At 40.2% G+C, this 16011-nt stretch overlaps 1 protein-coding gene across 1 annotated transcript; it reads left to right on the plus strand.

Annotated features, from left to right (window-relative positions):
• The first annotated feature begins 713 nt into the window (after nucleotides 1-713).
• rab33a (RAB33A, member RAS oncogene family) lies at nucleotides 714-15821 on the plus strand. The gene is made up of 5 exons (XM_085173095.1): nucleotides 714-1017; nucleotides 3278-3817; nucleotides 10200-10340; nucleotides 12184-12264; nucleotides 12350-15821. The coding sequence occupies exons 2-5, from the start codon at nucleotides 3425-3427 to the stop codon at nucleotides 12572-12574; spliced, it is 840 nt and encodes a 279-aa protein (XP_085029221.1). The 5' UTR covers nucleotides 714-1017; nucleotides 3278-3424; the 3' UTR covers nucleotides 12575-15821.
• Nucleotides 15822-16011: the final 190 nt, after the last annotated feature.

The raw sequence follows: 16011 nt of genomic DNA on the forward strand, positions 1-16011 counted from the left end.
AAGCACCCAGTCTCCTCCAGGTTGTCTGCCTCCTCAGGTTCCTTTATGTTAGTCCTATGAAAGTTATCACTCTCTCTGTTAACGTCTGTGTCTCCCGTTTACCAGTGTCTTCACCAGTTTGTCTGAAGGCCCGTTCTGGAACGCTCCCCTCACTTACTGACCTGCTGGGTCACTCTCCAATGATCTCTTTACCTGTGGAAGAACAAACCAGTGGCCTCCGCTTCTGAAAATAAAGCTTGATTTAGACTTCTGTGGAAAAATCTATGTCCTAACTGACATTGTAACCGCAAACTCCTTTAATTTCTACACTGCAACCTTCCACAACATTCAAGTCATTGTGGTATCCGACGTGTATTTACATTTCTCGAGGTGCATCAGGTTAAGTCAAAGGATGCAGCGTAGGGTTAAAATGGGATTAGGGTTATGGTTATGGTGTCAAAACAACTTAGACTGAGTAATAATAAAAAGTCATCTATGGATAACTACATGTTATTTCTGTAACACTGGGGTATTATTTTGTTTGTATGCATGTATCCAAATGTGTGCTATATTTCACTGGGCTCACTAGAATGTGAATGTCCCACTGAGCATCGCTTTCAGACAAACAGGCCTTTTTCTGAGGATGAAGGGGAGCTTTGTCAGACAGAAACGTTGGGATTGTTTGACACTGGGAGTGATTTTTTTTTTTTTGCATGTGTGCGTGCGTGTGCGTGTAAGAAAAGGATTATGTTTGTCTCTTTGAGAGAGAGAAAATGTGCACGTCTGTGAGGAAGAGACTGAGTCTGTGTCTTAACGGATTTGTTCAAACAGAGAGTGGCACGCCTGTTTGTCTGTGCAAGAAAAATAAGTGTTTGGTGATTCTGTCTGCATTTCAGTCTGATATCAGCAGACAGTGAGTGTGCATACACGTGAACAAGGCTGCGTGTTTCTCAGCTGTCACTTCTGCTGCGTTGAGTCAAGATGGAAGCACAGCAGCTCAAACGTGCTGCAGCTTCTTGTACAGCATCGTTTCAGACGGTGAGTGAAACAGACTCTGTCTCTTCCTTCTGTTTCTTTGTTTCAAAGCATCAGCTGTTATGACTGTTAAGACTTTTTTTTATCTCAACTGCAACAAAAATAATTAAACTTTAAAAAAATAATAATAATAATCCAGGAGACTGGGAGCTGAGGAAAACTTGTGCTGTGTACTGTGGCATGACTGGTTGGTCTACAACTTTGGTCCAGAATAGTGGGTCTAAAAAACCGTGAAAAAGGTTTTTAGTTTTCTTTTGCAGTTTGGTTTCAAATAAAAACCTTTCAAATATTCTGTAGTAATTGCAGTTAAAGTTAAACGTTTCAATCAGAAATGTAGAATATGAAATTATTAGAATATTTACAACACTTGGTTGTGGCTTTGTACCACAAATTACTGCACCAGCACCCATTTTCTTCTTGACACTGTTCTATAGATTCTCCATGAGGTTCAAGTCAGGTGAGTTCGCCGCCCATTTGGTAATAGTTTTGGGGCAGGTGCTGAATCCTGCTGCAACAGGAAATGGTCCTGTCCTGTTGTTGGCTGACCGAAGCATGAAATGCTGTAAAATCTCCAGGATGATCGTCGCACTGACTTTGGACTTGATAAAACACAGTGGATGACAGCGGCTGGTGTGGCACCTCAAATCATCACAGACTGCAGACACGTGACGACAGGTTTCAAACACTTTGGACTCTGCGCTTCTAAATTTCTAAATGAAATGCAAAGTTACTTTTCATGTGAAAAGAGGACCCTGGACCACTGAACAACAGTTCAGTTTATTCCCTGTAAGATGTTACTGATGTCGCTGTTTCAAGAGGGCTTTGTTTTACGAATTTGCTGAAGAAATCTGTGCACGGTGGCTCCTGATGCACTGACACCAGCCTCTGTCCACTCCCTGTGAAGCTCTCCAAAGTTCTTGAAACACCTTTACTCGACAATCCTGCCAATGCTGCGGTCATCTCTGTTTCTTTTGCATCTTTTACAACCCTGATTTTCCCTTCCTGCCAACTTTCAGTTCATATTCTTCAATTTAGCACTCTGTGAACAGCCAGTCCTGTCAGCAGTTACCTTCTGTGGCTAACTCCTCATGGAGTGTACTGACTGTCACCATCTGTGGCTGTGTTAACATGAATTGGAGTGCCTTAAAGAATTGCCTCATGACAATTTCATGTTATGACAGCCTTCATTAGTTCACTTAAATCGAGCGAGGAATCTGGGAACACTGCAATCCTTTGCATTATGAACTTCTTGGTTTATGGAATGTGACAGTGTGACAAGCCGATCAGCTCATGTGACGACAGACAGTGTGAGAAAATCTTTCACTTTCTTTCTCTGAAAGGAAATGCTTGAATTATAGAAAAACCTTCTGTTTACTTCAGTACTTTAACTGCATCACATTTTAAACTGTAATCTTTATATTATCTTGAATCAAGAAGGAAGTAATTATGACTAATGACAGTGGATGAAAAACAAGCTAATAAAGAGTTCTGCTCATGAACTGTAAACACAAGGGGAACGTAAAGAGATGAACTGCTGACCATGACAAAGCCCTGTGGCCCTGGTGTAATTTATATTAACTTCCAATCCTAGTATTACAATATGATTACGTTAGAAATAAATAATATCACAATAATTAGGTTTGACTATGACTAAATAATGTTTCTAGTGATGTGTAGGTGCCCTGCTGGGCGTGACCCTTTTTTCACATGTCTTTATTATAACAGTTTGGGTATTTGTTAGGTACTCGACAGATTTCAGAAAGAAGAGATAAAATTAGAAGTCTGGAGGTGAGATTGCTCTTTGGGTCTGGTAACATGAGCTGGCTGAATTTAGGCTATCAGCTGATTATATTTAATGGCCTTCATGGCATTAATGTTACAATGTTTTGTGGTTATAATGATGCAGTTCAGTAAATTTAAATGTAAATATCCTATGTTTCTATATATGGTGCATTAGTCATTACCACTCAGGGCTGCTCAGTCCCCAAGCCTGGTTCTGGGGTTTCTTCCTTTTAAAGGAGTTTTTCCCTCCCACTGTCACCAAAGCTCTTGTTCACAGGGGGTCATCTGATTGTTGGGGTTTTCTCTGTATTACTGTAGGGTCTTACATTGCAATATAAAGCACCATGAGGCAAGTGCTCATTTACAACTTTTTAAACTGCATTTCATTGAATTGTCAATGATTTTTATTATTCGTAAATTATTATTATTATTATTATTAGTCAATTGATTTTTTTTTTTATTGTATTCTTCTCCCTTTAAGGCCACAGTCAGCTGCTGAAAGGAGCATCGTCGGTATTGTTGCATCCCTGGTCTCCGCCTTCTTTTCTCCTTTCCCCTCCCTTCTCCCGTCTATCAATCCTCTTCTCGACACACGCACCCCGATTTCCGCATCGCCTCCTCCGGTATAATGACCAACGATAGCCCGGAGGAGGAGACCCGAGCTCCGGGCGGCGGAGGAGGTGGTTGTGGAAGAGCAATCGGTAGAAAACACCGAGCGGATGACAATGTGACGATCCTAACATCATCCATGGATTTACACAGAGCCAGCCGGAGCCGAGCCAGCAGCAGCAGCAACGATGCCGCCCCGAGCATCACGTCCTCCGTGGATCTGAGCACCTCCTCCCTGGAGCTGAGCATCCAGACGCGGATCTTTAAGATCATCGTCATCGGGGACTCCAACGTGGGGAAGACCTGCCTCACCTTCCGCTTCACGGGGGGCAGCTTCCCCGATAAGACCGAGGCCACCATCGGCGTGGATTTCAGGGAGAAGGTGGTGGAGATCGAAGGGGAAACTATCAAGGTAATAGGCAGCAGAGGAGCTGGATGCTGATCAGTGGTGTTCCCTCACTCCTACACCCCTCCTCCTCCTCTCGGCTGAGCTGATCAGCTGCCAGTGGACACACAGGGGGGCCGTATTTTTTCATTTTGTCCTCACACTCTCAAAGGATGGGCAACATTTTAGAATATCTCTGGAGAAATGTAACATTTCAAAACACATTTTTAGTACATTCTAGAGAACTACAACTCCCTTTTTTCTTTGCCGCCACATGCTCTGTAGTCAGTAATAGGCCACAGGAAGATAAAGGTAGCCTCTAATGAATTCTATTGTATGGCTCAGTAGGCTTTTTGTGGATTTCTAGTTTGAAACATCAACAGAAATGAATATATTTTTACAAATCTGACTATGAATGCAACATTTCTTAAGAGAATTTTAAAACTCTAAATGAAAAACAAAACATCAAAATCTGACTGTGATGCTGCAGAATCTATAAATATGCGCTTGTCCACCTTCAGCACGTGCAAGCCATTCATTTACATGTATAATATAAAGCAGGTCTACAAGGTGATTGCAACAATTAAGCTGTTCAATCAACAACAATAACCACATTCCAGTGTTTGCACAACATGTGAGGCAAGCCCCTTAGCTGGGCTGTTATTGTAGTCACAAAGTAAAGACAGCAGCATCGTAAATGTAGGCCACACTGTCATGTGCCCTGATTGTGAAATTAAAATGTAATGACTTTGAAGATCATTTCTGGAGCAATGCATACTGGCAGACGTAACAAAACCAACATCAGACCACAGTGTAAAAACAGGTTCATGTATCATGGCAACTAACTGGTCAAAGATTTTAGCATGAATATGAAAGGTTAATAATTTGCTTACTCATCTGGTTGGTCTGTACGTTTGGGTTTCTTTAACTGTGATTCCTGACTCACACCTTGGCTGGTCACTCAGACCAGATGCTGTGATGTCAGTGAAGCTTACCTTTGTGTGCTCCCCTCCCTGCTTTCTCTCAGTGGATTATTCTGTGTGCATACTCCAGGTTCCCCCAGTGCTGACTCACAAACACAGTTGCACTGTCACATTACGTAGTATTAGGTCATTGTATCTGAATCATCCAAATGCTCCCCAGACACACCTGCCACACTGTGCAGTCATTGTTGTGAGACTGTGAAAATATCTGCTTTCTTGTTGCTGCTCTCTGAGCTGGTTACTGCTGGTGGAGTACATGGAAATGGGACATCAAATTAAGATTAATCCTGATTGGTAATTAACTCCATTTGCATGAGCAGCTGTAAGACGAGACAGCTGTGACTCCCCCTAAAGATGGATCTGTATGTCTTTAAAATACTTAAAGAGTGATCAAAACAGGACCATCTATTGTTTTGTTTTTACATTCATTTTTCTGTTCAACTGGTAATCCCACTGATATTGACAAGCTCTATTTCAACAGAGACCTTGTCAAGATGGCAGCAGTTTCTGATTGGATAATTCAAAGACAGGAAGCTGCCAACATTTATCTTAAAGAAGATGCTGCAAAGAGAATTTGCCCTTCAGTGAGCCCCCCACAAGTTTGCCTTCAGCACCAGAGCCAAGATGTCAATGTAAAATCCTGCCTTTTTATGTAAAAGTGTACTCTTCCATTGCTGAAGTAAAAACTAGGCCATTCTGTAGCAGTGGGGAAAAAATGTTGTCATACAAGTCAAAATTTCACTTGTACCTTTGATATAAGAGACTAATATATCATTAAAATTCAGAGGATTAAGTACAGAGGGATTAAACTGTGCAGCTCTTATGCTTTCTTTTCCTCTGGCTGGTAAATATAAGTAAAACACAAATTTACAACTTCAAACGGCATAAACCTGCGTAGGACTATAAAAAGAAAAGCAGACTGATGTGTCAAAATAATGTCATTGATTCTCACGAGGGCACGAGATAACCTGAAAAAATATGTTTCGTAGCGTTTGACACTTATTTCAAATTGATGAAAACAATGCTATTTACATATTCAGCATTTCTTTTTAAACGTTCCCTCTGAGTGCATACATAATGCCGTATCTCTTATATTCACTTTCATAATGTCCATTTGTAATCAGTTTAAATAGGATGCAATTTTCTCAACTTATCAAATCATGAGGCCCCACGTTCGAAACGCTGAGCTTTGATGTTATGGTTGGCTCTGATGCAGCGTTCTGTCTCTAATGATAAATAGCTGCGCTAGTCCTTTCAAATGGTAATAGTAATTCCCTGGCCCTTTTTACACTGCAGGCCTGTGCTAAGTGTTGGGAGAACTCCCTGCTGATATACAAAGTGCTACTGATCAGACAGAAAAAAACAAAACCATTTTTGTGCATTAGTGAAAATAAATTCTGACCTCCGATTCATCCTAATGGCCTTATATACACCACTGTAGAGGCACCCCAGGTGCATTTGTGGCGTAGTAAGGCTAAATCTGAAATCAGTAATTATTAAAAATTACTTCATTAAGCAGTGGTATGGTACAGTGCTGGGGCTAAATACTTCTCTTTTGCTCCCCTGATGACTGGGATTGTGAACAACACTCCAAACATTTGATGAACTTGGCTAACTAGCTTGAATACCCTAATTTAGTTTGAAAACATAATATGTTAAAGAACACTTAATGATTTGATCAATTCTCTTTTGAAGCCTCAAATTTGGTATATTGGCAGCAGATATTTTATATTTTTGAAATCTATCATAATTATGTTTTTTTATGATATTCTAGTTCCAGCTGGAACTAGAATAGTTTTCAGCTAATGCTAGCACTAACATAGCATTCTAGCTAGTCTAGCTAGCTCACATGGTTAGAAAGTAGGGGTGCAACGATACTCGTATCGATATTGAACCGTTCGATACAGTGCTTTCGGTTCGGTACGCATATGTATCGAACAATACAGCATTTTTAATTTATTTTATCAACTTTCCTTCTGACGGTGCTGTCTGTGTTGAGCGCTCAGTGGATCTGCGCTAGACAGTGCAGCCTAGGCGGAGTAGTCGAACACAGATTCACTGAGCGCAGGGCAAGCTAGCGAGACAGAAGTTAAGCTCTCCTTGCAACATGGCAAATTGAACCTCCCCCACCCTCATTCAGATGTGGCGTTTGGAACTATTTTGGTTTTCGTGTGCTGTATGACCCTGAAGGTAAGCGTGTCATGGACTAAAGTAAAACAGTATGTTGGATGTGCCAGCAATGCTCAATTACATGGGTGGGAACTAGTGTGTTAGCGCAGTTAGCTCGTTAACGTGTTGGCTGTCCAGCCCCATGCACGGGGCAATCCGCGGTAGCTCGTTAACGGAGATTTGCCGTGTTGTGGCGTTAACCTCATTTCAGATTAACGCTGACAGCACTAGTGGGAACACAACGAATATGACTGCACATTTACGCCGACATCATCCTAGTGCAAAGACAAGTCGAAGCAGAGAAAAACAACAAGCAGGCATGCTACAAACTTTACCGGAGTCAGCGGTTAGCACATGACTCTCCTTATGGGGACCTGATATGTTTAATATGCTACTGAGAATATAGCCCAGAAGAAGCGTATAGTATAGCTTTTATTTTGGAAAGAGCCATTTCTCTGTAATAAACTCTCTTTTCCAAAGATGAGTGATTCCTCAATCAGATACAGGGCTCGCAAAATCGCTAGCCCGACGTCCAGGGGCTAGCGATTTTTCCAGTCGGGCTGCCCTGCCCTGCCCTGCCCGTCGGCCTATCGTAGGAAGGAAAAATATATGTCAATGCTTTTGTATTCTTTCGGAAATGTAGCTGGGTAATTATGTCATTGGCAGCGGTGAGCCACTGTGAATATGTGACATATTGAAATCGCTTGTGAATTTGAATTTGCGCTTGTTTTTTGCTTTCACTTTGCAATCGCGCGAACTGTGTATAGAGAGCGACGGCACTGATAGGTGAGTGATGATAATTTGCGCACCAATTCCTCTGACATCATCTTATCAATCGTTAGCTTACTATGCAAACATGACAAGTGAAATCTCCCGCAGCAAGCTTAAACATGTGAGAGGTTGATCGCGCAGAGAATCGCTGAGCGTTGTGTGAGTGCGTGTGTAAAAGCAGCAGGATATATATTTTAGTTCCGCTGAGCCAAATAAGACAGGTCAGGGTGAAGAAGTGACAGCCAAAGAAAAGCTTACCACAAAACGGAAACGTTATGACAAATCAGACTATAAGGCAAAAAGAAAGTGCAGCTTTATGGTTTCATGGACAAAAGAATTTCTGTGGCTGCAATATGACGAGCTAAATAACCAGGGCTGCACATAAGTGGTCCGCAGGTGCGTATTCGCTGTCAAAATAAAAAACGCGCACAAGATAAGAAGTTGCAACGCCTGTTTGCATACATAAGATTTTCTGGAGGAGGACAGACATTTGTTTAGAACTCTTAAAGATGTCGAAGAAGCTCCTTTAAGCAGTTACTTTGGTGTTCCTCCACCTCCAAAGAAATGTCAGAAGGAGTCCAAACCACAAAAGAAGCGCGTATTCTCGGAAAAGTGGTTGCAGGAGGTGAGCTGGCTTCAAACAAATGATGAACGCACAGAGATATGGTGCAGAATGTGCCGTGAAAATTTAATAAATGACAAATTAAAAAGGCATGAACTTTTTTTTTGTATCGAAAAAATATCGAACCGTGACACCAAAGTATCGAACTGAACCGAACCGTGAATTTTGTGTATCGTTGCACCCCTATTAGAAAGGTAAAGGATGCTAATTTTGGTCAAAGTTTAAAATGAATAGAAGAAATAAAGAAATAAACAAACTGGAAAAATAAAGAGCTGACTCATTGGAGTGTCTTTAAGTACAAATGTAGTACAAAAGTTAGACATAGTGTCACGGATTCAAATATTGGGGATGGATACAAGAGGAAAACCAAAATAACAACACTGGTCCGGCCGGGTTGAGTCAAGCGATGATTTAATGAATACATGCGTGGGAGATGGACACCATACAGCAGACAGCATCAGATCTCAAAATGGTGGAGCATTGATCAAACTCTTATAGCCTCTAGTGACCCCCACCTAATCATAAAAGCCTAAACATTCACATTCTTTCTCTCACACAGCGCCTAAGCTACGACCTTGGCTCCCTGTTTATCTGCTCCTGCTGAGATGGGGCAGAAAACCTCTCCAGTATGTTCTGTTCTCTTCTAATCAGACAAATAAGGCGATGACTTTCTGCGAACAGTATTTCTTCTAACTCAGCAGTATAATGAATCATAAAACAATATCATTCATTCACAATAAATCAGCAGTCTAATGTAATGCAAATCAGTTTAACAAATGTAATAGTTATCACCTTCTTCTAATTCAGGAGAATAATGCAAGCTAAAACTACATAATAATTCACAATCTTTAATTAGGGGTCTAACATGGCATAAAATAATATTATAATCCAACAATAGCTACTGTGACTTCATGTTGTTCTTTGCAGTCTCATTGTTTGCAGTCTCATTTTAAAGCCTTGAGCATTTTCAAACAAAACCAAGGTGAGTCTTACTACGAAAATGCGTGCTCATTTACTCCTGCATACCTCAGGTAATACTCCACTTTGAAGGATGGTATGAACAAGATTTACAAAACAGACTTCATTTTTTTTTCAATATGACTCAAACAAGTCACTGAGCCCATAAAGTCTTCAAGAAAGTGTTTACAGAAAGCTGTTTTCTGTAGACGTCTATAGGTCTAGGTAATAGTGGGTGAAGTCTTGCATTTTAACATATATACACTTATTATGGAAAATAATTGCGCTAAAGAGAATAAAACCATATTTTGTACTTAATTATGTAATTATGCTTATGTCTGCTGTAAAGCTGGACATTTAAATCTAGTCTTGACACACCTGTGGAGCCAGCAGGAAGTGTTTGTTTTGATGAAATGCAGATTCTGGGCTTTTCGAGTTTTGTTTTTCAAGGCTCAGAGATTGACACTTTCTTCTAACCCACATTACATTATTTTAGGATACATACTGTAGATATTGGCTGAACCTGCTGTTAATGATCAAGCAGAAAAACGCACTGTACTGTAGAACCATGCTCTCCTGAGACCCTGTAGCTAGGAATATATTTGCACTGTTTCCTGCTCATGTGGCAATGTTCTGATTTGCAAAGTTGCAAGCTTAGACAACTCATTGCAGCCTAATTCATATTCATTGTTATTTCATTTGTAGAATTTTATCTCAAGTAATTGTATGCAACAAAAAAAGCTGTTGCTGTTACTACTGATATTAAAATTGTCTTATATTTCATGATCTGCTGGATATTCTAAGAGAATACCATTTATCTTTTCCACTTCTGTCAGTGCTGTCTCTATGTGTAATAATCGGTTGTCTCTGTAATTTGTATATAACCCTAAGTCGTCTGTCTCTACAGGTGCAGGTATGGGACACAGCAGGCCAGGAGCGCTTTCGTAAATCCATGGTGGAGCACTACTACCGTAATGTCCATGCTGTGGTCTTTGTATATGATGTTACCAAGATGGCTTCCTTCCGCAACCTACAGACTTGGATAGAGGTTGGCATTACATTGTAAAAATCACTTGTCAGTGAACAACAGAGGAGGCTGACTTACAGCCGCTATGTAATGATCCCCCTTTGGTACCATAAGGACTCTGAGCATTGTTCAGTGTTCCCTCCTTCCCCAAGACTGTTTATTAGTCACCGTTTGACACTGTGCTGTTTCCATCACCAGATGTGGTTTGGTGCTGTCAGAGTCTGGTGCTGTTTGGACTCTGGAGTTTGACGACACAGGAGGCAGATGAATCCAAAAATACGTACTTTTACCAGCCATTCACCAAATCTGAAAAGGGAAGAAGGAAAAAAACAAATGGGAAAGTCAAATCATGTGCAGTCAGATTTTCTACACAGCAGTTCTCTTTCTCTGAGTCTAAGTCTCAACTATTAATAACAATCAAGACTTGAACCAAGACATAAGTTGTAAAACTGAAATGCAACTACAGTCATCTGAAAGTAAACACAAGAATCAGTGATAACGTCACTAGAGATGGGCATCCAACCAATATCGCATTTTTAAGACCAATATTTGATGATTTCAAAAGCCAGTATTCCAATATGTCGGCCAATATTTTTCCCTCTTGACAACAAGTTGCAGAGAGCCCTCTAGTGAACAAACTATATACAATGTCAACACTCAACATGGTGGAAGGGTGTTTCTCCCTTCTCTTCTTTTTTCAGGTTTCCCTTAATTACCCATTATAAACAGTGCTTACTCAATGTGCACTACCACTGATTACACTGCACCTTAAATTGTACCTTACAGCTTATATATCTTTGTATCTTTTCTCTTTATTATTAGTAATTTTAATGTAAAAATCTACCTACTGCTAATGGGGAGATTTGAAACAGTAGTAACAGTGACAATAAAGATCTATCAATCTGTACTTCCGAAGCTAACACTGTGACAAGTGTTACAACTGCTGTTGTTATACACACTGGCCAAAATCATTTCAATGTGTAACAGCAAACTGACACTGCTTTAATAATGTTCATTATTTACACTACTGTTTAAGCTCATTTTGACTAGCATTTGCAGCCCTTTAAAGACTAATGTGGCAGTGGCATGGCAGCACTGCAAGTGTAAAATTCACACAAGTAGAGTAATTTTGTGGGATGTTGTAAAGACAAAGACATTTCTAAGTGTTAATACAAGCTCTGTTTAGCTCTATTTAGCTCTGTTTAGCTCTGTGTCTCACTGGCACAGCTTCCAGGGTCTCCTCTCAGTGAAAGTGAGTCATGGTTAATGTGCAGTAACCTGTTTTCCTGCCACAGCAATTTGTTGGAATGTCTAAAAGGGAAATAATTTATAGCCAACACTCCCTTTTTAATTTAGTGTAGTTCTGTCAGCTTCTGCTAGAAAAAAATTGTCTTATGTTTTTATACACGATATTTATATCAGTGGTTTTGCATGACAGATGCTTTCCAGCTTGTTGTTATCCCTTCAGTACAGCTCACTGTGAAGTCCTGATATTCTAAGTATTATCAGTAGATATACTGTGGGTAATTTTTAGCAGCAGTAAAATAACTTGTAAATTATATATAATGTAATATCTTATTCAGTATATGTACATATAATATATTTAATGTAATATATAAGGTTTTTTAATTACACATGATTATTTATATATTATTCTATAGTGTCATTTATTCACACTGAATGGTGGGAATGGGGACTTCTCGCACATCCTGGCACCAGTGCGATGACATGGATGTATTTTAAATGTGAAAAAGTCCTTCTTTTGTTTTCACAGCCAAGAGACCAAATGTTTATGTTGTACTCTACATGGTTTTACAGACACACAGCCAAAGTTTATAAAGCGATGTGCTTTTCCACTTTCCAGGAGTGCAATGGTCATCGGGTGTCGGCATCAGTACCTCGAGTCCTGGTGGGGAACAAGTGCGACCTTGTGGACCAAATACAGGTTTGTGTGCACCGCCGAAGATCGCAGCGTGACTTTAGGGTTTATTCATCATTCAGTTAACAACCGATCACTTGTGCTTTCCCAGGTGCCCTCCAACATGGCGCTGAAGTTCGCCGACGCCCACAACATGCTGCTATTCGAGACGTCGGCAAAGGACCCGAGAGAAAGTCAGAACGTCAACTCGATCTTCATGTCCTTGGCCTGCCGTCTGAAGGCTCAGAAGTCTCTGCTCTACAGAGACGTGGAGAGAGAGGACGGGAGAGTGCGACTCACACAAGAGACTGAGACAAAGAGTACTTGTCCTTGTTGAGGAAAAGGAGGAGCGGGAGGCATAACGGAAGGGAGGAGAGAAGAGTTTCTCTACATTTGAAGAAGGAAGAGGAAAAGGGATGATAGGGCGAAAGACAAGAGTCGTTTAAATTTGTAGTTTAGGAGAAGGATGGGGGGGTGGGGGTGTTAAAGCTGACACTACGAGGTGGACGGTAGAGGGGCTTAAAGCTTGTGCAAAGGACTGAAAAATCACCAACATCCTGGGAGTGATGCATCTGTTAACAATTCAGAAATAAGATGAAGCTGCCTTTTCAACTACAGTATAGTTTAGAAATTATTCCACTTATTTGCACATATATGCTCAATCTGAGTAAAATGTAGTTTCTTATGACGTCAGCGACACAGAGTCTCCACGCAAAGCTTACCCTGAAACCAGCCGTAGCTCGGTGTTTTCCAAGGTCATTATTAACCACAGCAGCTTATTTTACTGGCTGTTTTTTGCTGTCAGAGCTTCATATTTGTCACATTTCACCCTTGTTGTGATTGCACCATTTCTACCGCCTTAAAAGCTAAACAGCTGGCTCTAAATTAGTTTTAATGATACGAGGCAAAAACAGCAAAGATGTTTCAAGGATTTGAAAACACATTCAACAGATTCTTCTTTTGTTGAGAAATATTAGACTTTTATTGTCTCCCCCCTCCTTACATTTATGTTGCCTGATATCAAAAGCCCTCAAATGAAGAACTTAAAACCATTGTGAGATTTAAATGAATGGAGAAGATGACAGATTGCATGATCTACAGAGGAAGACCTTGACGAGAAGGTTTCCTGCAAATGGGCCATTTATAGGTTGCCAGAGAGCATGTCAGCTATTGATTTAGAAGCTGTGAGATCCTTTTACCCTTATGCAGGTGAAAGGCACTCTCCTACAAAGGGGAGGCAAGGCTCTTGTTTCTCATCCACTCCTCATGTAAATGTATCTTCTCCATGTTGTCCCAGTGGCCTAAGCCAGCTTTGCCACTGGATGTAAATTCAAAAACATCAAGTCTTTAAAATAGCTGCCCGACTCTCTCCTGTTATGCAGCATCAATGCTCTAATAGGTATTTTTCAAGCTAGAGGCCTTCTAGCTGCCTTAGATGAAGCTTCACTGCCTCCAGTCTCTGAAAATGCAGGAGAGAAAACTGTGAACCCTGTGTAGGTGATGGAGAGGCCTTTGTGCTGCTGAACCCTTAAGCCTGGATTATTCGAGTCACTGGTGAAACTGGCAGCATGAGACACTGTAGAAAGCCATATTTAATATTTCCTGCACACAGAGAGGCAGCTTGCTTTGCACTGAGGAAGCTCCCATGTAGACTGTGGGTGAAGGAACACACTGTATATAAATCAGTGTTTAAGCAATGAAGCCTCTGTGTCACAAGAAACCATCCAACATCCCAACTGTGATGTATGTCAGTTTGATATAGTAGCACACTTAGCATATTTTACCACTGTAGCCTACTCTTGTGTGATTCTATTAATGTATCTGGATGCCATATGTAGAAAAATCAGATCAGCGAGCATTTAAGAGCAGCGTTCCCTCCAAGCTGACAGTCTGATGTCCTGATTAAATTATTCACAGACTGAATCTGAACACTGTGCAAATCCAGAGAGCTTCTGCATGAAGTGTGCCATGTTTTGGCGATCTTTCATACAGGTTTACGAATGGTGCAAAAGTCTTCAACCACAAATAGTTATAAAACAGTCCTAGTCATTTCATAGCAATAAAATAAAGTGCTATTTCAGCATGGTGTGCAGTCTGCCCTTAAAAAATATGAGGCAAATGGATAAATGGAGGACAGGAGAAGTGGCAGGCCTTAAAAGCACTACAGCAGATATCTGAAAGTCATTTGCTTAAGAAATAGTACAAAATCGAAATCGACCAAAGACCCGACACAGGATTTTCAGTTGATCCACCGACTGTTTGCCAAAGCCTCATCAGAAATGGTTTCAGTGGAAAGGCAGCTGTCAAGAAGCTTCCTAAATAAAGGAAACAGGGACTAAAATGTGCCAAATTACACAAAAGCTGTAATAAAAATCAGTAGAGACAAGTCTTATTGACCAATGAATCCAAATGTAACATTTCTGGTGTAACTCACTGTCAGCAGGCACAGCGGAGGCCAGAAGAAATGGGCCCACCGTGTTAGACCATCTGGAAAACTCTGCTTGGCAACTGACCTTTTCATGTTTGAGCATGACAATGATCCAAACACACTGTCAATGCCATAAAATTAGAAATTAGAATTGATTAGAAAAACACAGTCATGGATTGGCCTCCCAAGAGCCCAGACTTCAACATTCCTGAAGCAGTGTGGGATCATCTTAGTTAATGTATTTCCGTGTATGTGTGCACCTGTCAAGAAATTGCTGCACCCATTTTCCTGCCAAAATATAAAAAAATGAGGGCCGGCTCGAGACTTTTGCACAGTTCTAACAGCAGGATCGAACAGCTGTCACAAGTGAATCAAATGACATTACTGTAAAATATCAGGAAGAGCTCTGTTCATTCTCCTTATATGGGCTAATCTGTGATGTCTTTTGTTTGTTTGTTTATTTGTTTTTAATCTCCATAAATGGTATCCACAGGTGTGCCTCAGCCACAGCTGGGGAAACCACTACGTTCAGGATTGATGGAGCGGTATCCCAGGACATAAAATGTAAAAGGAATTGTTCACCCTTTAAATTTTAATACATTAACATCGACAGCTTTGTCCATCAGTGGGTTATTGTAAGAATGCTAATTTAGTCAGTGTCATACAATTGGGATGACTGAACTAGACTAATGAGCAGAAAAACACATTGTGGAAAAAAGAAAAATGTGTCTGCATTTCTGTTAGCAGATTTACTAACATGGTTTCAAATGAATAGAAAAGAAAATGAAGCTATAGTTAGGTTGTTTTCACTGTCATCAACCAAACATATATATCACTGTTTATGAAATTATTCAGCAGTTTATGTCATTTACTAGAAAATGTAACATCGCTTAACAAACGTTCAGATTTAACCATTTAAAACTGCAAAATGTGCATTTTTCCAGGTCGAAGAGTTGCAAATATATGCTTGCCTTCCCTTTTCTCTATATCTCCAGTGTGTTTTCTAATATATTTGTACTTTTTTGCAGTTGATTTGTGTCATTTTTAATAACCCATGTTTGCTCTTGAAGGGTTGCCTTTGCATTTTGATATTTAGTCTGGTATTATTGTTTATCTGCAAAACGTCTGTATGTGGAAAATAATAAATATCGAATTCCCTTTGAAGCATATATCATTCATATATATCCATAAGAACACACAAACATCGATGGACAGCTTGAACAAGTCAAACTTGTTTTAAGTGAATTCTTTTTTTTTCTTTTTTCTTTTAGAAAACATGTTTTTGTTATCTTTTAAATCCTTAGGAAGCTGTATTAGCTTTAGCGTCATGTTCAGATGAATGTGGT

This window comes from Neolamprologus multifasciatus, chromosome 2 (genome assembly GCF_963576455.1).
Source record: "Neolamprologus multifasciatus chromosome 2, fNeoMul1.2, whole genome shotgun sequence".
NCBI lineage: Eukaryota > Metazoa > Chordata > Actinopteri > Cichliformes > Cichlidae > Neolamprologus > Neolamprologus multifasciatus.

Coding starts and splice junctions, on each gene's coding strand:
- rab33a (XM_085173095.1), top strand. CDS start 3,425: ATGACCAACGATAGCCCGGAGGAGGAGACCCGAGCTCCGGGCGGCGGA. Junction 10,341..12,183: donor ACCTACAGACTTGGATAGAG/GTTGGCATTACA, acceptor TCCACTTTCCAG/GAGTGCAATGGTCATCGGGT. Junction 12,265..12,349: donor ACCTTGTGGACCAAATACAG/GTTTGTGTGCAC, acceptor GTGCTTTCCCAG/GTGCCCTCCAACATGGCGCT.